At 34.3% G+C, this 23,206-nt stretch overlaps 1 protein-coding gene across 2 annotated transcripts; it reads right to left on the reverse strand.

Moving 5' to 3' along the window:
- Nucleotides 1–1,315: 1,315 nt before the first annotated feature.
- LOC110817657 (myosin-17) lies at nucleotides 1,316–22,307 on the reverse strand. 2 transcript variants are annotated; one of them, XM_088208012.1, is made up of 38 exons: nucleotides 21,815–22,307; nucleotides 19,909–20,037; nucleotides 19,470–19,613; nucleotides 19,172–19,317; nucleotides 18,935–19,091; nucleotides 18,687–18,745; nucleotides 18,295–18,454; nucleotides 17,793–18,163; nucleotides 17,536–17,682; nucleotides 17,222–17,323; nucleotides 17,088–17,145; nucleotides 16,900–17,001; nucleotides 16,723–16,760; nucleotides 16,451–16,577; nucleotides 16,170–16,340; nucleotides 9,919–10,050; nucleotides 9,695–9,804; nucleotides 9,429–9,489; nucleotides 8,475–8,652; nucleotides 7,957–8,162; nucleotides 7,657–7,776; nucleotides 7,457–7,555; nucleotides 7,132–7,353; nucleotides 5,441–5,580; nucleotides 5,003–5,120; nucleotides 4,881–4,931; nucleotides 4,691–4,771; nucleotides 4,359–4,529; nucleotides 4,076–4,231; nucleotides 3,761–3,967; nucleotides 3,126–3,263; nucleotides 2,965–3,035; nucleotides 2,746–2,845; nucleotides 2,610–2,666; nucleotides 2,458–2,514; nucleotides 2,296–2,376; nucleotides 2,113–2,195; nucleotides 1,316–1,915 (listed from the first exon to the last, which is right to left on the reverse strand). In XM_088208012.1, the coding sequence occupies exons 1-38, from the start codon at nucleotides 21,815–21,817 to the stop codon at nucleotides 1,792–1,794; spliced, it is 4,677 nt and encodes a 1,558-aa protein (XP_088064138.1). In that variant the 5' UTR covers nucleotides 21,818–22,307; the 3' UTR covers nucleotides 1,316–1,791. The 2 variants fall into 2 exon arrangements, with proteins under 2 accessions (XP_088064138.1, XP_088064139.1); XM_088208013.1 differs by lacking the exon at nucleotides 21,815–22,307 and having other exon boundaries at nucleotides 17,793–17,929; nucleotides 18,014–18,163; nucleotides 19,909–20,043.
- Nucleotides 22,308–23,206: the final 899 nt, after the last annotated feature.

Here is a 23,206-nt window from a genome sequence, read left to right on the forward strand (position 1 = left end):
TGTGCTACCAGCTAAACGACGTCGTTGTGGGTCTTTTTAATGTTAGAAACGGCGTCATTTCAGTCCTGGATTTAAAATCTTAATCCGGGTTTTGATTTTACGTCGTGCTTCTAGCTTTCCTGTTTTGAGCTTTGTGATTGGGCTAGATCAAAACAGAGCACATTCCAGGCCTAATTTTTTTTATTTTCTTTTTCTTCATGTTTTACTTTTTTTTTCCCTCTTTTTGTTTCCGTTTACCTGAAACCTTTCTCCTCCTCCTCCCTCAGATTTTCTTTTCCTTCTTCTTTTCAGTTTTGTCCTTTTTACTTTCGTTTTCCATTTTTTTTCTTTTTTTTTTTTCCCTTCATTTCTTTGCTGTTGTTTTCTCTATCCCCTTTTTCCATTTCATCTTTATAAAAATTATGGAAAAGTGTAAGACAGATAACGCATATTATTATTATTAATTATAATAGTTACAACAATAATAATAATAATGACAATCCTTACAATCATAAATTAATTCATTCTTTTCAATTTTTCGTATCAAATATTATAATCAATTTTATCATTATTACAACTAATATATTTTATTTTTTTATATTTTTATTTTAACCTAACAAAATTAGCTGTTGATAGAACAGACTTCACCGTATGAATACCATCCTTGGAGTGAGAGCAAACGAGTTTATGAGACAGAAGAAAAACGAGGCTAATAGGTGTTCTAATGATACGTATAGGCATCAGTTGGGAGTGACAAATTCGTAATGAATTTGAGGCATACGGTCCAAATGCAGTTACTAAGTCCAGGCAGTAATTTCAAATTTTATAGTTGTGTTCTCACATATCAAATGAATAAGAAAAAGTTCTATTGTCTTTAGCTATAAAAAAAAAAAAAAAAAACAATCTATTGCCAATAACTATGAAATAAATGATAGTTATTCCAAAAATTTTAAACTTCTATGAAATAATACAATATACTATTATATTACATAAACTTGCTGTGCCAAAAATTTAAATTAACCACATGCTCACCATGCTCTCTACTAACATTTAATTCACTAGGAAGCAAATCCAAACTCTCGGCCTGCACATCTAATACCATAAGAAATAAGCAATTATTTCACTAATCATCCCAGAATATTAAGCTTATAAGAAATGATCCAATACAGTATTTATATTTAATTATAGAGTTTACCGTGAATATGTTTGAAATATAAAATATAAGTTTAATACAAACAAAAGTAAATGATTCTATTTTATACGTTATCAAAACACCGTTCAAATTGGCACAACTGAAAGTAGGGAACGAATTGAGGCAACGGTAAAGAGACAGGTGTTAATTCCAAAAAGAAAAAAGAAATTCTCACTTTTCACACTAAATACAAATTGCCTTGTACAAATAAATGATAAAGTATAACCTATAAGACCCATGTCACTAATTACACACAAAAATATTCACTACAAGACCCTTAAAACCAACAAACAACAATATGAAAGAAGCCGCTCAGACCCCCCAAAAAAACAAAAAATTGGAAGGAGCCCGTTGTGGGCAGAGATCCAAATGCCTTTTCCTATAATTGCACATTATCACATGACTAGCGATAATGGCTTCTAAACAAATACCCCTTGCTGTAGTAACTTGGGGAAAAGAATGAAATGACCCAGACATGAATAATATGAACCTGAGTTGATAGAGGACAAAAAGATATTATACACATGGAGGATATGACTTATGATGTATGTATGCACAAGCTTCAGCGCAAAGAACTGCGCGAAGTTTACATGAGATTCAATAAGTCATGATTACGACCATCATTCTGAGCGTGGAAGCAAAAACCCAAAACCCGAGTTTTCACGAATTAATGGAGGAGGATCAACATCAGCAATGTCTACTTTCTGCATTGATTTGGAGATGTCATCCACTGAGAACGGGATGCTGCATTGATTATTTAGATTGTCAATGACACATTGTCAATTTGTTCTAGGTAGGCAATGAATTGAGTGTCTCAGATTTAAGGCCATTAACTGCCTTCACCCAAGTATCCTCAGACATTGAGACCATAAATTGTCTTCATGGATAAAGATGGAAAAAACAATGAACTTTGTAGAGAGATAGAGACGAGAACATCATACCTTGAGTCATCATCTAGAAGAAAAGAACTGCTGACAGCATTGTTGGAGTCCTCAGTCATTATAACTCTCATACTCGAAATAACCTACAGTATAAAAGGAGTTTGTGGAGCAGGAATAATCCAAAGTCTATAACACTATTTCAAAAAGAAATAATCCAAAGTCTAGTAGAAGTTAAAAACTTACATCTGAAGACACACTATGCGTGCCATATTTGTCATCCCAGTACATAGTACTGATCCGATACAGCTGTTGAATGCTGAGAACCTGAATATGAAAATAAACAAATAGAAAAAAACTTTTAGAGTTGAAAAATAACAACTATTATATAATAGATGAGGTACTTACTGGACAAAGTTCTTTTGTTATTTCGTGCAAGGTTTTCTTTGGTTTTTGATGTATGACCTGAGTGACAAATCCCAAGAAAGAAAACATGAGTGAGGAAATCTTGCAACGATTAAAAATATGTTCAAACAAACATCGAGCACTATAGGACTCACTAGGAATCCAACAGCCTGCCTGATATGCTTCAACTCATCCCAAGCAGAGCCTGCATACTGTACACAATGGACATTTAGGAAGAGTAGGAAAATAGTGCAGGAGAGAGTTAAAAAAAAAACCATTATTTGTGCTCACTTCTTCAGTTGCTGAGTAACACCACTGTTCTAATTCAGCTAAACCTGCTTTCAGATACTCCCCATTACTGAAAGAGCAACATTCACGCCGCAGAAGAAGACTGCAAAATGCCATCATAGATGCCATATAATTGTGATAGGATATCGAGCCTTGTTAATACACAAACATAAAACACATGGGACTAGAGAGAGAGGTGTTCTAATTTTCAGATAGAGTTACCTGTTAAAAAGCTGAACATTGATGAAGGAGAATATCTGAGTGAAGACTTTCCGGACTAAGAATGGAGGTACCTGTACAAGAAGAAAATTTAAGAGAATCCTGAATATAGTTGACAAATTTTATAATTTCCAACATTTTTTATTGGTAACTTCAGAACTTACATAATTTTCTTTCATTATTTTCAAATAGTTGTTTAGGCTTTTCACAATGCTTTGCCAGTGAGCAATTAAAGCTTGCTGAGCAACAGCATTAGCTTGTGGACGTCCTTTCACCATACTTGCCCGTGATTTCCTTGGTGCCTTCATTGCATGGGCAGATGGTTTGATTAGAAATAAAATCTCATGCAACAATGTAGATCAATACAAATTCTTACATTTTAGCACCTATTATGAGCATTCTTTGGGAGATAGAGACTAGGGGATTAAACAAAAACAATACCTCTTTCCTTTCTTTTGCAGTTAGAGCTTCTAGCAATTAAAGGGACTCCTTATTCTAGTAGAACTAAGTGACAGCTCCTCATTTACTAATTTTAACAGCAGGTTTGGCACTTTTGTGTACATCATTCAAGGTTTTTCGCATGTCTAAGCTAGCCCCTCTAAATAGGTTCAAGCTAATTATTGAGCCTCTATAGATGAAACTATCAAGTTACGGATTATCCTCTTTTCCCTTGTATTAATATTCAGCTGACACAAATCACCTTCTATGCTCTCCCCTTCCCATCCTCAGCTCCACCACTTTTAAAGTATTAGCACCTCTTAAGTTAAACAAATAGTAACCACTGTATGGAGACAGCAACCTGTATACATAATCCAAGAAGAGGCGAGATTTCTTTCTTCAGATTGTCTCTTATCATTCCATATATCTTCTCAAGGAAGGCTGTAAGCTGCTGTTTAAATAGCAATGCTGGATATTTTGCCTCAACTTGCCTCAAGTCATCAAGTCTACTAAGCCCTCTACCATTAAGAAATGAGAGGCCAGCACTTTGTGGAGATGCTCGTAATCCCTAAAATTTGGAAAGGGGAAAGCATGAAAAGAACTTAAAAAAAAGGACAATAGAAAGAAAAAAAAACAATGATATTTATCTGAATTTGGAAAATGTGTCATTTCCTACCTGCGACATTCTCCCAAAAAGTGATGCTGATGCTGTCCTTCTTCGTTGGGGAGTCAAACTAGCTGCTCCACTTGCTTTGAGTGTATGTTGAAGCAGCAACAGCAAGGTTGATGCATTAGATAACCAATATGCTAATACATCATTATTATCCTGGACCTGCAGTCAGGTAGATATTTCTCCACATAATGACTATGTTCGCAAAATTTGTCTTATGAGAGTTGATGATTCATTCAAGAAAGCATACATGAAAAAATCCCTTAAAAAGTCATACACCGGAACTAACCTCCACAGCTGAGGCTATTGTCTGAATAATGCGATCAAAAACAGTAGTTCTTTCAACTTCAAATGATCTCCAGTGAAGAAGACATTTGTATATCACGCAAGCAGCCACTGGCTTGCCTCCAGAGAATCCCAAATTCTGTGATACGCACTTGATTAACAGATCCTGGTTCTCCTGAACAACAGAAAGTTGCAAGACAGGGTAGAAATTTGTACTTGGTCAATAAATTTTGCTTTTCAAGGATCCAAAGGCGTATCACGTAAAATTGATGTCAATAAGGAAATAAGGATGCATGTAGTTGAAACAAATCCTTTCTTCGGGTATGTCCAAATTACCTGCTGCTTTTCATTGAGAGATTTCTGTGGTTTTTCCTCAGATTCAGGTTCGCGTGCATTTGATATGGCAAGAGTCATTTCCTTGTTAAATCAAGACATATCAGAAGCAACCAATAATAAAAAGTAAATATCCTCAATCTTGGTCACTATTTCAGATTCGTACAATATAAAACCAGTGAGAGCTTCTTACCGGTGCAGCCTTCATATCTCCATTTATAACATTTCCATTCTCGGGTGTTCTCTGCAAATAAATTGTCTTTATCTTAGCTTATCATAAAGTGATGACTTAAAGAGTTCATATTCAATTGATACCTGAATAATCATTGTCTTTGATCGTGCAGATAAAGATTTTCCTGTTGGTGACATTGTCAGTGCTTGTTGACGAAGAACTTGATTCTCTGATTCTGAATTGGAAAGTTTCTCTTCTAACCTGTATAATAAATAAAATGACTTGAAACGAGTCCAGAAATTTAAAAGAGAAAAACATCTTCTTGGAGATAAAGGTGACAGGAAGAAGAAGGGAATAAGGTATTGGAAAACTTACCATTGCAGAACAATCAAAATCAAGGCAACTTATACAAAGCAGGAAGCATGTGAAGCGTAATGACAAGAAATAACAAGCTTTTGTTTTTTCAAAAAGAAAAGAAAAAGAAGAAAATCTCATGATGACTTAGTTGACAGTAAATACTTGTATTTCCGTCGTTAACCAATAATTTTTAAATAGCTCTAGTATGATAGTGGTTTACAGACCTTTGCACAGATTCCTGAAGCTGATCCACTTTTCGTTCTGAATCTTCTAGTTTCTTAATCAACTCTGCATTCTTGGCCTCAGCATCTGAACAAGCTTTCTTGGCATCTTCTGCTGCCTGTCTTTCAGATAGCAACAAAGCCTGTATAGACATGAGAGTAAATTAGACGAAGAACTCCAGCATGATATATTTATCCTAACATATTTATCCCTCTCAAATGTCAAATTCTAGGTCAGTTTATAGTCACCAGATAAATTTAGTGAACCAATAACACTTAACTGGATAGTGTAAGAAAGAATTCCCTTTTTTTGTCACTATCATCATGATTCTTAATGATTGCCAAGCTATAACAAAACCTACTTGATCCTCAATAAGTCCAAGCAAGGAGGTCCTTTTATAGCTTGGTCATGCTAATTTAAATTGTAATGTCCCAAGGTCCTTTCATAGCTTGGTCATGCTAATTTAAATTGTAATGTTTCAAATCAAGCACTACTGATCTAATATTTTTTCAAATTCAAACTATTATCTATCAAAAGTTCAAACTCAAATTATTTATGGTGTTTGATTTAAGTTCTTAATTAGTGAGCTCAACAATCATATTTCTTTTTGATATGAGATTAAGGTATCACAAACTTCATCACTCAAAACTCTTGATATACTCCTTAAAACCACACATCAGGACCACAAATTGCAATCAAATGTCACAAGGTCTAAAGATTACAACAGTCGAAAGTCACCAAATTGGCACGTGCTCCAATATTATTGTCATATCTTGAGCCCAAGCACCACTAACCCAATAACTTTTTTGGACTCAAACCACCAACTCTTAAAATCTCAAAGTCAAATTATTTGTAACATATGAGTTGAGCCATTTTATAGAGCTCAACAATTATATTCTTATCAATAGCAGATCCCATAAGATATTAGAATTTTTTTTTCCAAAAAGGAAGACCCATTGCGGAATTGAGGCCTACAAGCAAATTCCAAGGTGAAATCTCAAGAGTCTAGACCCATCTACATAACATGCTACCTGCAGCATAACTAAAGGGAGAAATAAATCTTATATTTAATCCACATTATGATTTGTGTATATTATTATTGTTATATATTTTGTACTATTAAGGTTCGACAACCTAATGTTTTATAGTATTAGAATTCTATATCCTAATATACCTTATAACACCATTAAGAGCACATTCATATAATTAATACAATAACCTTCAAATATTGCTTCATATTTGTTCAATAAGGAATAATAGGTTTCACTCGTTAAACTAGTCTACGGATAAATGATGATACATAGGGATAGTTAAATCTTCCTTTGGGGAAAAAAAAGAACACATGGACTGTAATTAATTTAAGCCAAGACATCATTGAGGAATAAAAACTTGAAAGCTTGCCAAACTCCCAAGCATGTTTTGGCATGGAGTTTCAAGCAAAGACACTACAAATACATAAATCTGTATCATTGTCCTTGAGTTTATTCAGTAATCACTAATATCCATCTCGATCGCAGCACTCACTGCAGGCAGTAACAAGACATGAACACAATTCAATATTTTGGCTTATTAAAATCTACCAAACATTTTGGTTAAAGCCAATGCATTTCCTTCAACTTATTTCCATGTGACTCCATTCAAAGAACTCAGACATAAATAAAGATAACAAGATCATCCAAGTTAGGCCACCCACCTTCAAACTCTCTACCTCAGCGGTCAATGAATCAATCTTTTCTGTGTCTTGAACTATTACAGGGGTCTCCTTGATGACTGGAGGTGCTTCTTCAATAGCTTTCCTAGCTGCTTCTCGTTCCTTAATGACTGCAGCATTTGCTTCTTCTACTTGTACTTGCAATGCATGAACAGCCTCCTGTAATTTTGAAATTTCCTGGGCCTTTTCCTCTTCTAGATCAGTCTGCAGTAAAGTGAAAAGATTTGAAATTGCCGCAGAAGACAGCCCTTGTACCTTTTAAAGGTTATGAAGTTTAAAAAGTAGGCTATAAAGCAGAATAACTTACCCTCAAACGCTTCTCTAACTGTAAACGCCATGTAAGCTCCTCTACACGCTTTTCCAGTTTGTCTTTTGCCTCTTTGAGGGCCCCTGTTTCTCGTGCAGCCTACAGAAATTTATGATAATGGTCATAACCTGAACTGACAATAATAACAAGCACTACAAATTTCTTAAGAGAATAAACAGGACATAGGAATGTGATCAAACCATCTTGAGCTTTCTGAGCTCTCTTCTAGCAATCCTTCTCCTCCAACCACATTGAGAAACTATTGCAGCCCTTTGAAGATTTCTATAATAAGAATACTCGATATGGCAACGTAAACGGGCCTGAAAATTTAACATAGGAAATCAGTTACTTAATCCTCTCAAACAAGTTTTAGAAAAATGGAATTAGTTCAAACAAGTTTTGGAAAATGAAATTAGTTCAATGCTACTGCATCGTAGAAACCACTTGAAAATCCCACAAGAACTGAAACAAAATGATCAGAGCAGGTGTGGCAGTAGGACCTGAATGATGATAGCAGCTCTTGTTTGCTTTCTGAATCTGAATTCATTACGGGCCGTCATTGCCCTCAAACCAGTCTGTAATGTAATTGCAGATAATAGAACAGCAGTGTAGGACTTCCTGGCAATATATTGCCGGAAAATCTTCTGGATCTTCACAGCTGCTGCCTCCCGACGCATTTCCTCATAAAGTTTGCAAGCTAGTTTACCTTTTCATAATCAAATAGGACAGAAGTAAAATAAATTCAAGATTTTCTCAATAGGATAAATGACACCATAATGGCATAAATGAACATGATAAACATGCACCAAGATATTTATATTCTTCAATTTGATCAAGTGATGATGTAGAACATTGTTCTTAAAATTTGATAAATGAAAAAATCAGCAGTTTAACAATCTGTACTGTTTAACACTTGGTAAACCTGTAATTTCATGACCATAATCCACCATGATGATCCACCATGATGATGCAACCATTAATAAATAGGTGTGATTTCAGGAATAGCTCAAAGAGATACCTCGCCAACGAGACTGCAATAGAATAGTAGCTTTGCGTAGTTCAACAAACTCTTTGCGTGCAATATAAGTACGAATTTGTCTTTGAATTGCCCTAGCTGCATTTCCAAGCACTTCTGCTCTTCTGGTGTCCAGTTCAGCCATCTGACCTGCTCTAAGGAAGACTTTGGATTTTCCAATCTGCCAAGACAGCCATGTCGAACAAAATCTATATCAGATCTCCTCAGACCTAGTCAAATTATATGCATCATTACTTCCAATTATCTAGAGTTTTAGAAACTAGAATACTTAGAAAGAATTGTGTTATACAACTAACTTCTCTCGGGTGAGTTTATTATGGAAGGTGTGCTATACATATATATACATATCATTGGTGAAAAGTCCATGCATTACAAAGAATAGGAAAGTTGCCTGAGGTATAAAGCTTCTGTTGGACCAAAGATAAGCAAACCAACCCTGGGTGTAAAATGTCCGTCAATTGGTCTTTACTTGCATCATATTGAACAGCTAGTTAACCGTAATGGGTAGCAAGACTTCATATTTTAAGTTCAAGAAGTTTCTCAGTCACTCTCACTTTTGAACACCTTGACATTTTGCTATGCACAGTTTTCTCCCCATATTTTAAAGCATTTTTTTACCAATCAAGAAATGCAGGAGATCGAGTGTTCTCAGTGAGCTTCATAGCTAAGAAAGGAATATAAATGAACTCACCCCTCCTGGTGCAACTATACCATTCAGTTCAAGCATACCCACTAGCTTGTGGCAGTATATGATGCTCAGGGTAACCAAAATCATATGAAACTCAAGCATCAGAAGAACATGTAAATAAATCAAATACCACCTAAAAATACAGTTTGTTCTCTCTTAATCCATCCTGCACAACTGAAGGGTTTGGGTAGTTAAGCTATAACCTATTACTCACCATGAATACGAGTTAAAGGAGATAATTAAATCACCTGATAACCTTTCAATCCTCTTTTGTCCAGAATCATTTGGCATGCGACCTTGTCATCATAGCTGTCAAGGAAGTATTAATTTCATCAGTTAATCACATGCTATGGATAAACCAGAAGGGAAGTAAAAAGATGTACAAATCATATGAACAAGAAGACTACTAGTTATAACAGCATAATATGAACGGCAAAATTACTAGTTATAACAGCATATTTTCACCCCAATCACGAGTTATAACAAGTTAAACACATTTGAAATAAAGACTTACTTTCCTTCCAGGACTTCAGGAGCAAGAAGACCAAAGCGATTAAGGAATTCATAGAATGTTCTCCTTGTAGGATATCCCGCACAGCTAATCCTGATTGCCTCAAGGACACCCTAAATAAAAGAAAATAGCATCATCGGCAGAATTTCATAGCACGAGTATGTTTTGGAAAGTTTGCTAAGAAACATGAAATATTCACAGATAAAGAACAGTTGGATCATACTCACACCACATCGCAGTTGCTGAATTATATTTGCATTCTCAAATATTGCAGGCTTGAGAAGATTGTTTGGCTTCACACATCTGATGTAGTGAGGCTCTGTTGAATTCAAAGTCTCCATCAAGGATTGGAGTTGGAGCTGCAGTTTGAGAACATATCTCTCTTGGTTAGAAAGAAAATATCCCTGGAAGTTTCAATTTCCAGTGCATTTCATAGATCATCCTGCTTACTAAAGTTTGATTCGCAGTATGAAACATCACAATAAAATAATAGATTTGAGTGACTAATATCTAAAAACTTACAATAATAGCACAGATTTTTAGTTATATACGTACTTTTCCATGCCCCATCATGCACAAAACCCACCATGCTTAAAAGGTGAACAAAGCATAAGCTTATTATATCTTTTTCTAAAGTATGCAGTCAGCATTGAAAGTCTTGAGATATAATCTGAAAAAATATATTTGGCAATTTGCTGATGCCAAAAAGGAAGATCCTAAAGATATTTATTCCTTTATATTTCACTTATGTGTATTTATCCAAGAGATAAAAGGGAGAGTTCATCTTGGGGTGGAATTCCTTTCAAAAATAAAATCTGGAGACCATTACAAAATTGACATAACATAAAGATATTTTATCATCCCCCCTCAATCTGAGGTGGAAGCCTGATAAGATTGGCCCTTAATAAGTAAAAACATTTGAAGGTAAGACCTATGGTGCAGATGTCAGCCAGTTATTCTTGACTCAAAATTTTTTGAACCTGAAGTTGTCTGAATTGAATTTTTTTCATGGACAAAGTGCATATACATATCAACGTGTTCATAACTGATGCATTGAACTGGATTAGCAGCAGTGTAATAGCACTTAATTGTCACACCAACAACTAGGCTTAGCCTCCAAGGTAACATGTAGTTCATGAAGCAAACAATTCTGGATCCACATTAAATCAGCCACTATAGAGGAGACTACATGATAGTCCACTTCAGCAGTAGATTATTTCTTGGCATTCCATGAGATGAAGTTGGATCCAAAAAAATTTAGTATCTCTCTCCACCCAATTAGCATCAAAGTAGCCAATGAGCAGATGAAAAAATTAAGAGTACAACCGAAGCCCATGATTGATAGTACCTCGAACATATCTAAGAATATGTTTACCTGCTTGAAAATACTGTTGAGGATCATGCATATGCTGGCATTCTTAATTGACAGCAAAACAAAGTTCTGGGTGAGGAAAGGTAAAGTAATGCAATGCCTCTACTATGCTGTGATAAAGAGTAGGATCATAGACAAGAGGAACTTTGGTGTGGAGATGCTTTGCAATTTAAGGTCACTTCCCTGGAATAATTCCTAAGTATACGTGCAATGATATAGAAAATTGTCTTCTTTCTTATAAATGACTTTGACACCCAAGAAATAGAACAAGGAACCAACTGTTGTATACAGTATCAGATGAATAATTCAGTAGGATCAATTTTTATACAATTAATGTTATTCAAAGCGCAATAAGTGGTATCAGAATCTGATTGTGTGAGACGTGAAATTAATTTTATAAAATAAAATGGATAATTTGGTAGGATTAATGATTAAATTATCGGATATAAATTATTCAATTTGAAAATTAATGATAGAAAATTATTTTGTACTATAAAAATTTATTTGATAATTAAGAAAAAAATAAACCCAATGGAAACTTGATAATGATTGGGAAAAATTGCACAAAAAGTAAATATTAGGTAATGGGTTGAGTACAATATTTATCCTCATATTAGCAATGAAGTTGATACTCATGTATTATGGAAAAACCTATAAAACATGTATAAGAGAAAGAACTCCCAAAATAAAGCCTCTAAAATCAGGAGGTCAGTAAACTTGAAGCTTAAAGAAGAGCGATCTATAGTAGAACATCTGAGTAACTAGAATTTAATAAATCAGTAAGGCACCATGAAGATAGGAATTGATGATGAATTGCAAGTTTTACCTTCATTGAGTTTGTAAAAATCTGACTTCTTCTAGAATTTCAATTCCTATACAGATTGGTACTTTTGAAAAAATCTCCATATAAAACAGAATCATAGTCGACTTCCATAACTGGAACTTCATTACCCTTTATTTTACTTATTTGTACTTAATTTTCTACTAAAACTCTCTTTAATTTTTTTCTATATATATATCCATCTGTTGTAAATTAAATATCATGATTAAAAATTCTGAAAATAGAAAATTATAAATTTACATAACATCAGAGTATGATTTCTAAACCCTAAAAAACCTTTTTTTTTTCTCTCTCATTGTTGACCAAATATGAGATCGTCACGACAAGAACCATTGACCTCTCTAAAGTCACATCTTGGTCTAATGGAATTATTTCTATCAAACAACCCAAATAGAAAGACACTCAAATCTCCATCACCATCCACAAGCTATGCGAAAGCAACTGCATTCAATGGTCTCAATCGGTCAAGATGTTTATCCACTGAAAAGGGAGATAAGAGTAACTCACTAGAAAAGTCACCAAACCGAGTGCCAAAAATCCAAAGTTCCAAACTTTTACACTGATAATAATCTGATCATGTCGTGGTTGACTAATTCCATGCACAAGTGATATCAATGATAATTTCTAGTTGTACGGGACAACACATGAAATTTGAACAACAGCTAAAGAATTCTATTTGAGCAAAGAAAACACATCATAAATTTTTGTCATTGAATCTAACCTCCATGACCTGTGACAAGTAGATCTATTCATAACCTAGAACTACAGTGTGCTCACGCGTTCACTTGCAACGACTCGATGTGTTTGAAGAACTTGTCGGAATTGTCCAAATGATCTTAATGATACAGAAAAATTTTGGAATGAAAAAGAATTTTCAAATTTCTCATATGATTTAATAAAAAATATAGATGAAATATGGAGAAGAATACTCGAAATGAAATCATTACTCAATATTCGTAAGGTATTTTCCAAAGTAAGGTGAGAAAAAAGCTGAAAAACTGTAATGTTGGGAGATGGATTCACAAGCCCTAACATTGAGCACAATTCTGCTCTGACTGTCCAGGCACTCATCCCAAATCAAACAATCCGTAAAAAAAAGGAAGGTCTTGATGTGACCATTATAGAAAATCATATCATATTCGAGACAATTGCTGAAAAATTCATGAAAAACCAACTAATTTAAAGGTCACAAAATCGTTACAAACAAAAAAAAGTAAGAAAAATTATGTCTCTATTAATAAAACTGTCTCCATTAGGAAATCATTCTTATTTAGTAGAGAGCATATAGAAGCTTTACAAAAATGTTCATACACCAAAACTCCATTACTAACACCATAGGATTGAGGAAAACAACTCAAAAAGATAATTGCTTTGGTGCTCTTAATGCTATTTCAAGAAATCAAGATACTTGAATCATTGACTCAGGTGCATCCAACCACATGACAGAAAATACAACATTGTTCTAAAAATATAATCCATAAAATAATCCATTCTATTTCAAGAAGTTCTTCATCTCTTGCTATGCTTAACAGGCTAAGGTCTTGTTGGTTTTGAAGAGACTAGGTACAATATCACAAGAAACAGTGATATAAATCCAAGAGAGAACTAAGGAATCCACCTGTTTACAGAGAAAGGCACCAGATTGAGTATCAGTTTTAAGTGCATGAATTGCAGCCTCTAGGAGAATAATTTTAGTGGACTTTTCCACGTCCTTGAACTTTTAAAAAAATTTAGTTGTTATGGTTTGGTTGGGAGTAATACTTGATGATATTGTTTTGTGGTGAAAAGGTGGAGGAAGTATATGTAGTTGGTTTTTTTGGTGTTTGGTAGATATGTTTCTTGCAAATAAAGAGCAGTCCATAGTTCAGCAAATGATGAGGGAGGTTTGTGCAAACTTAAACTAATGACCATGCCTTTGTAGTCAAAAAATAAACCTTCAAGGATTTAGAGCTCAAGAACCTCTTTTGATATATCATGACCTATGGCGATAAGAGAACCATATGAACTTTTAAATTTTTGAAGGTAGGCATCTAGAAAAAAGATCATTTTTGGATATCATAGACTGAGATTTCAGATTGAGCATTCAAATATGTGCTTGATCATGAAAACGTTGTTCAATCTCTTGCTACGCTTAACAGGCTAAAATCTTGTTGGTTTTGAAGAGACTAGGTATGATATTAGAAGAAACAGTGACCTGATCCAAGAGAGAACAAGGAATCCACCTGTTTCCAGAGAAAGGCATCTGGATTGAGTATTACGTTTTTGAAAGCATGGACTGTAGCCTCTAGGGGAATTGTTTTGGTAGCCTTTTCCACGTCCTCAACCATTTCAGAAACTTTAGTTGTTATGGTTCGGTGAGGAGGAAGATTTGATATTGTTTTGTGGTGAAAAGATGGAGGAAGTATAAAATAAAGTTGATGAATCAGCTGTACTAGTTGGTTTTTGGTGTTTGCCATATGTGTTTCTTGCAAATAAAGAGCAATGCATACTTCAATAAATGATGAGAGAGGTTTGTGCTAACTTAGACTAAGGACCATGTCTTTGTAGTCAATAGGTAAGCCTTCAAAGATTTAGAGCTCAAGATCCTCTTTTGATAGATCATGATCTATGGAGATAAGAGAATCGTATAAGCTTTTTAAGTCTTTGGAAGTAAGCATCTACAGAGAGATCATTTTTTCGAATACAATAGAACTGAGATTTCAAATTGAGCAGTCAAAGATGAGCTTGACATAAAAAGGTTTTGCAATCTCTTGCTATGCCTAACTGGCTAAGATCTTGTTGGTTTTGAGGATACTAGGTAAGATATCAGAAGAAACAGTGACCTGAATCCAAGAGAGAACGTAGAAATCCACTTGCTTCCAAATAAAGGCATCCATATTAGGTTATTCATTGCTTGCTTCATCCACATTCATTAAAGGAGGACAAATGTCTGTGCCATCAATGAGGTCAAGCACACTGTAACCTTTAGAGACGGGAAGGAAATAAGATTTCCATATGAGGAAGTTAGTGATTCATTGACATAATTTCTTATGTTGGAAATGCAAAAGGAAGGGTGAGAATTCTTAGAGGGAACAGAGGATAGGAAAGCAAAAATATAGTATCAGGGTTGGAACTCATTTTTCAAGGAAGAAACTCTAATACTACATAAATTTCCACAATAACTTCTCAGTAAGTATTAATTTCATTCATGATGTGTATTTATACAAGAGATACAAGACATAGTCCATCTTGATGTGGAACTCCTTTTTCAAAGTAAAACCTGAAATTGTTACAGAAGTAACAGAACATAAAATATAATTCTATCACAATGATGGGAAATGAACATGAATGCTTGCCATCAATGCAACCAACAAGGCTAAAACCAAGTAGGAGAGCTATAAACTTGCTCTCCGTATGAAGGATACATGAGATTATCAGCTTTAGGGCACATTAATCAAGTGGGGAATATCATTGTTTAAGAAAAGGGTTACTACCAATTATGGCGACGCTTTAGAAGATCAGTGAGTAACAAACTCATAGATCATGGTTGATGAAAGAAAATTACAGCTCAGCACGTAACAAGTGAATTTACTGAGTCCCAATTTCATTTAATCCATTGATGTGAACTCTATTTCTAGAGTTGATCAGGATACTAAAAGAATAAGTTAGATAAACAAAGGTATATAAATGTTGTCACAAAATTAAAGGAATGTTATCAGTTAAGATTATTGATGATGTTTTATTCACATTTGAGGGATGTGTCTCTCTTACACGCATGTTATGAGCTGAAAATTAGTTTCAACGATGTGCTTGGGTGAATTACGACATCTATGGCACCCATCACACCCTACAAGACAAACAAAAATTTGGCATTCAATTTAAGAAAAAATATTTTTCAAAAAGAGCATATCAAGTATAACATATAATCTGATCCAAGTACTTCTATTCCCTTTTTCTGAGGTGTATCTTTAAGAATACATCGTAGTTTGAAGAGCCAAATGGGGTCAAAGTTTCCTTTGATTGACCATTTCCTGCTATCTAAAATTCTATACAACATCTTCTAGCTGCAGACCGATTTGCCAGATTTCTCACATGGAAACACTTGCACCACTTTCATGCTAACTCGTGTATTACTTAGGACTCTGCATTTTAATAATGCAAGATTGACCATAGAATTTTGCTCCAAGAAATGGATTATTAGCTCAAGTAGAGAATAGCAATTTAGATGGTTCTAATTTGAAGGTTGTTCATCCCTTACAAGGCGAGATCAACTAGAACCTCCATACCTTAAAGCGTGACCCAATGGAAGAAAATTTGGATGATTTTGATGATTCCACTGGTAGTGGGGGAAACAGAGCCACCACAAAGGGACACTTTGAAGCTGTCAACAAATCTTGATGCTCTGCCACAACATAGTCTTTGTTCTTGTCTAGGAACAAATCAGCTTGATAAACTACCTTCAGAAAAGCAAAGGAAAAATGAATGTATCAATTGAAAATCAATGATATCTGTTTTACTTGAACAAAAAGGAGAAAAAGAAAAGAAAAGAAAAGAAAAACGAGTCTACCTCCCCTGCATAATGGGATATGGTAAAATTGGTACGAGAAAGCTTAGGCTTGATGAACCGTTTATTATTTTTGAATGTCTGGTACAATTTCTGAGCAAACGTTTCATGTGTGGATTTGGGAAACATACTACATACAGTGGTTAGAAGAACCATAAGCTCAAAATAAAGTAATTGTTCATGAAGAATGACAAGTAGCAATATAAAGAAATTTCACTATGTAGTAGTTGGAAAAAAGCAAATATAACAAGCAGAACTAAAAACTAGCTGCTTACCAGGCTTCATCAAGGAGTGCTATAATTCCTCCTGGTTTCTGGAAAATATTGAATGAATTACTTAAGTGTATGGAATGGTGTATTATGAACACTAGATTTACTAACCTTAATATAAAAAGAACTTTTCTAGGAAGAAGTTTAAAATTAACAATACTACAGCAGGCAAAAATAGAAGACCTTTTCAATTAGATCCAAAACATCCTGGTTATCAACAAATTCTATGTAGCTCCAATTGATTTCTTCTTTTGTGTACTCTTCTTGTTCCATTTTAAAGACATGCTGCAAAAGTACAATCACAATATGCCTGAATGAGGTGAGGCCCCAAAAAACAGATAACACCGAAGCGAAGCCAAAACTTATCAAACCTGATTGAAGTGCTGTTGCAGCTTTTCATTTGTGAAATTTATACAGAACTGCTCAAAACTAAAAATTTTGGAAGTTTTGTCAGCCAAAATACTAAAACATCACTAAAAATTATATCTTAAAGCTAATCACTTACCTATTGAACTTAAAACTCTCGAACCCATAAATATCAAGAACACCAATCAATTGTTTTGAGTTAGGATCTTGCCCAATCGATGAGTTAATTTTATCCACAAGCCTGATTAACAAAGAAACATCTTTTACAATTTTCAAATACTGATTTGGCATATATAGCATAAATACAAATAGCAAATAAGCATGAATCATATGACTATAAGATGAAACAACATTCTTTCTTGACAAAATAATCTGTTATTCTATTAGGTTAATGAATTTAGAAGGCACAAACATGTGTACAAACAAGGTATAGGACTAGGCAAGTTCCTTTACCAATCAAACAAGCGAGAATAAATGGTTTTCGCCAAGGCATCCCTGCTACCCAATGCAGCAACAGGATCAAGAGTTCTTGTAATAACCTCTTCTGGTGTCACCATTACACGCTTTATTAATGCAGCTTCCAAGCTCTTGGCATCACACCTGTGATATAAAATAGGTCATAAATCAGAAGAGGAATATCCTGGCAGAGGATCCAATAATACATAGAAACAAAACAGAAATTTATCCAAATCTAAGTAAATGGAACATACTTAAGAAGTTCAGCTGTCATGCTAAGATGGAACCTAGATTTCTCATCCTTGATGACAGAAGAGTCAACTTCCTCTCCCTTTGCAAAGTCAACATTACCAAGATGCAAAATTGCAGCAACAACTCTAAAAATTGCATCCTGAAAAGAATTACTTGTTATCAGAAACCTGCATGCAACAGAAAAACTGATTACATCTTGAAACTTAAAAAAGAGAAGACTCACCTGCTCTTCCTCACTAATTCCAACAATATCCATGGCTCTTCTGGTTGCAAGATATTCCTGGGTATCATCAACTCCATCAAGCTCATAGCAGTTAGATTGGTTCAAGTAATGAAAGGATCTAGGGCTTTCCAACTTGTACTTTTCTCTAACCTGAAAAGTTCGGACGCCCATTATTAATTATTAGTTCCAACTGAAAAGGTTAACTCATATTGTACAGAACACGCATGATGACAGGATACAGCAGATTTCAGTTTAGGAATATAGCATAATGCCATATATACCTCAGGTGGAGCTGCACAGAGAAGGTAAAAACAGTGGTAGTTTCTTTCAGGATCAGAAATTTGGCAAACACGAGATCTTTCGAGCAAATAAGTTCGTACAGCAGCCCCAGATATTCTCCCATTCTTGTCGAATTGAATCTCAACGAATTTACCAAATCGACTACATTGTGATTCCAAGATGCACAAAAAAAGATGAAAAAAAAACAGATGAGCTTAAATGTATACGAACAAGATACTTAATGAAGTTTGCAATATGTTGAAGGTAAATATATTAAAATCACATGCAATGCAGTTCCACAGATGTGAAAGACCAGTCAATCACAATTAAAACAGAGACTTTGAACAACAAATTTAATTTGAATTAGAACAACCCACAGTTAATAAACATTCACCTGGAGTTGTTATTCCTGACAGTTTTTGCATTGCCAAAAGCTTCAAGAACAGGATTGGACTGTAAAATAAATCAACCAAAACTATAAATCTGGGTAATTCCTAGCATATTGAAATTACAGAGACAAAATAAACACTGCAAAAAGTATATGCAGATCAGAGGTTTCAGCTCCTTCCATAACCAAGTCCCACCAAATCCTCCCAAAAGAAAACCAAATAAGAATGAAAATATTAAAACTAGTTGTCTTACTTCCAGAACTTGTTGTTCAACTGTCCGCCCTTCAACTCCAGATCGACCACCAAGATAAGCCAGATATCGCATTAGCATCTTTGTGGTCTCAGTCTTCCCAGCACCACTCTCTCCACTAACCAGAATTGAGTTGCTCTTACCCTCATTGATCATTGCCCTATTTATATAGACAATAGAATTCAAATCATAAATTGGAAACAAGTGATGTCCAATAAACTGAATGAACCTTATTTCAACCTGTATGCAACATCTGCAACGGCAAATACATGCGGACTCAACTCTCCAAATGCAGCTCCTTTATATTGTTCCATCATATGAGTATCATAAAGATGTGGTAGCCTTTGGAATGGGTTTATAGCAATCAGGATATTTCCAGTGTACGTCTGAAAAAGGGAAAAAATACTACTTCAGCATGAAATATTAGAAACAGCATTTGAACAAACATATGTATACATAAATATTGCTTGTACGTTACTTTAGCATGAAATAAATATGCAGAACCCTAGGCTATAAAACAAGAACTAAAGTATCTTACATAGATTTCATTAAGTTCATATCTTGCGGCCAAGTTATGCAGAACTCCTGGCTCATGCAAGTAGGAAAGTTTTGTCATGTCATCAACACCACCAGGAGGGGCTTCCGTATCTTTTGGAAAAACTCTCGAAATATTTTCGACGACCTGCCATAAGTTTTTCAGACAAAGGGTGTCAAAAGACCATAAATTAGAGGGAAAGTATAAGTAAAGTTCCAGTTACGGATTGGTCAGAGGAAAATGTGAAATTAATTAATAACTTTAGCCAAACACTGGAATTTGAAAGGTTTCAAAGCTGTTTACATTAGAAACCAATTAACTTAATTAACTAGGAAGCCTTGGACTCGTACATCTGGACACTTATAAGAAGTTTCATTTACATCATAAAGCACATAACTAAACTGATTAGGTTACAGGCAAACTCACGACAAAGGTAGCTTACAGTTTTCCCATTAGTGGTATGAACATGAACTTCTTCACCATTAATTTTGAAAACTTCTCCATCAACCCATGCCAGCACAGGATCTTCTACCCAAACATGAGAACCAACTATTATATTAACTGGGGCAGCCTGCATAATATATGATCATGTTAGACAGACAAATAGCACATAAGATGAAAATTAAGAAATGTTAACTTTTGCATAATGTGTGAGCATTAAAATGTAGCTGACACAGAAACTTTCAAAATCTGTAGGTTACATAACTAATTACCTATATTTGCAAACAATCCATGTCACAAAAGACAAAAATAATTCTGTAATCAAAATACTGAAGGAGTCTGATCGTAGTGAACCTTTTCTTTTTAATCCAAATAAGATACATCATTACAACCAGCAACTCTGTAATGCAGCAAAGAAAAACATTCTCTAGAAGAAGGCAGATTCACCAATCTAGGGGATATCACTAGGCCAAAGAAACCATAGAATTGTTACACATTCCAGACTTGCAAATCACTGCATGAATATTTTTTTCCTGAGAAGAAAAAGAAAATCATATTCAAAGAGCACCAAGGGAGTGTCACCCGTATACAAAAATATTTACAACTAAAGCAACATTTCTATAAGGTCCCCAAGATCCTTGCCACTACATAGCGATTGGCTCCTAATCAAAGAACTTAAGGCCTAGAACTATGAGTCTTCAAAACTATCAAAATATCAAAAATTCCATAACCTCAAAAACTCTGCTATTCCTTTCTTTCTAATTTTCCAAAGTGTAGCCAAAGGGATAAGCCAGACAGATTGCTTATCACTTTGAATGCCTTTCCACTCCAAAGCTCCTCTCTCACAGATCCTGCTATAACCCAACTTACCACCAGAAAATAACAGCATGAATATATCTAGATATATGTATTTACTACACATACATGTATATGTATATATATATATATATCTAGGTATATAAGCTCGGAAACACCAATGTCAGCCATCAAACATATTGATGTACCGTCAAATATCATTTGTGCCGGCATAAGGGCCATCTGTGGGACCTAGCCAATAGTTGAAGGTTCTGAACTTATCCCTCGAGTCCCTCAAAGCCAAAGTTTCCATCACAAAACATTACTACCACTATGCATGAACAATCTTCCAACCGAGAATGTTAATATCCTGTTAGACAATGCATCCCAGCAACTGCAGGTGAATGTGACCATCACCCAACATTTCCATTACTGTGTTAATTTTATAACACATAAAACATATTTTTTTTAATAGAGAAAAGAAAAATAGAGTCAAACTCTTTCAGTTTTCAGGTCCTTGCATAAGTCTTTTCTAAGGAAAATTATTTTCCCTTCTTAGAGAACACGATCGGTCAAGTGCTAATATAGTCTTTTTTATCTTGTTCATCAGTTACACATGTAACCCAAGAACAAATGGAGATTGTCAGTTAGCTCATTTTAATCCTAAATTCTTAATTTGAACATAATCCGCTCAGAAAATTAGTATAATGTTTGAAAGTCAGAATAATATAACATGTGTGATTGAAGTTCAGAAATTCCAGTTTATCCATCCTACATTCTTCCCGCGCCGTAAAAAAACAATTAACAAATTTAGAGGATAAAAATTTTGCAATATAAATCTAAAGCAACTACATACTTGTCAAAGCATGATATTCAAAAAAACAAAATCACATATAAAAAAGATTGCTAAAGTTTGAAATGATTTAACTTAAGAAAGAACTAATACAAGTTCAAATTTCACGTAATATAAAAAAAGATAAAATATAAGAAAATAAGAAGGATCAGAGAAAAACACGCTTAACGGATTCAACTAAGCAAATCGATCAGTCAAAGAAATCGGCCGATCAAAAGGACAAAGAAAACAAGCAAAAAAATGTTCCTCCGGAGGTTACCATGGCGATTGTACACGGCGATCTTCTCCTCTAACTCATCCGAGGAAAGCAGCAGCAGAAGGAAGGTGGAGTAAGCAAGTCAGATCGGATACAGAAAGAGGTAGAAGTTGTAAAAGCATTCCCAAGATGATTTCCTCGAACAAAAAAAGATAGTCTTCCGAGGAGTATGTCCGAATTGAAGCTGGAGAAAAAGACGATAAAAAGAAGCAAAGAAAGGTGTGAATGATCTTCCTGGTGTCCTGAAAAACTTTCCTCTTTCCAAATTTTCTTCTTCTTGTTATTGTAATTTTTAAGATTTAGTAATTTGCTTCTCTCTCTAGGAAATGAAGCGTTGTGTAGTTTATATATAAAGTAAAAGCTCTTAAAGCAGCAGCATCATCATCATCATCATCATCATCCTCTGTGTTTCTCTCTCTAAATTTGATGGCTCTGTAATTTTTTTTCTTGATTGGTCAAGCTGGGGTCCAAGAAGAAAGGGTGGGCTGGCTGGCTACTTGGACATTCGTGGTCACCACAAACAATGTGTTTTAAGTCTACAAAGCCGAGATTATACAGAGATTACAATTCACCCGAATCACGCCTCCATGTCTTTGACCTTCATCCTTAGCTTTTTTACGAATCTACCACTGGTTGCGGAGAAGTTCTTTACCCGAGGTGGTGGAATGTTATTGTCATACAATAGATTTGATGTTTCACCTTCGCAATTAAGAGAATTTATATATAAATATATAGTTGTTATTCATAAGTAATTTGTTCAAAATAAAATAAAATGATATGCTTATTTTTCACTTTGTTAAATTACTATGTTTTTTTTACGTTAATAAATGCAAAAATTTTAATTATAAACAAATAATTTCAAACATTCTCTAAATTCAATATGTCTCATTATAATCTTCACCTTTTGAATTAAGTAACTACACGAATTAAGCTGTGAATTTATATATTAAAGAATTCCGTATTTATAAAAATATTGTGATTAAGTAACCATTAAACAAATTGTTATTGTTTTTTATTAGATAAAAAGTTCTCTTCTATTTTTAGAATGAGATAATATGGGAAATGGACCCATTATTTTATTTCTATTTAGATTATGCCTTATAATATATGGATTACATTAATGACAATAATCATTTTTAATTACTCTGAAACTGTTTAAAGGTTGTGAATGATTTTACTTAAAACTTCACATTTTTCATTTAATTGTTAAAATTTTAATTTTCTTGATTTGTTTATGTGTACAACAAGGCTTTTTCTATTAATCAATTAGGATTTTATATTTTATTATTATTATTATTACTATTAATACTTCGAATCACGTCAATATATTTTATTTAATATTCTATTATCTTATCTAATATTCTCAATTCTTTATGTGAAATAACATATATTAGA

The sequence above is a fragment of the Carica papaya genome, chromosome 7 (assembly GCF_054855325.1).
Source record: "Carica papaya isolate Zhongbai chromosome 7, ASM5485532v1, whole genome shotgun sequence".
Taxonomy (NCBI): Eukaryota; Viridiplantae; Streptophyta; class Magnoliopsida; order Brassicales; family Caricaceae; genus Carica; species Carica papaya.

Bases quoted from the DNA above. Each gene is read 5' to 3' on its own strand.
- LOC110817657 (XM_088208012.1), bottom strand. The intron at 17,324-17,535 runs GTAAAGGAACTT...TTTGTTAATCAG, and splicing joins TATTCTCGCTTGTTTGATTG to GCTTGTGGATAAAATTAACT. The intron at 7,777-7,956 runs GTCCTACTGCCA...TTAAATTTTCAG, and splicing joins GAGCTGCTATCATCATTCAG to GCCCGTTTACGTTGCCATAT.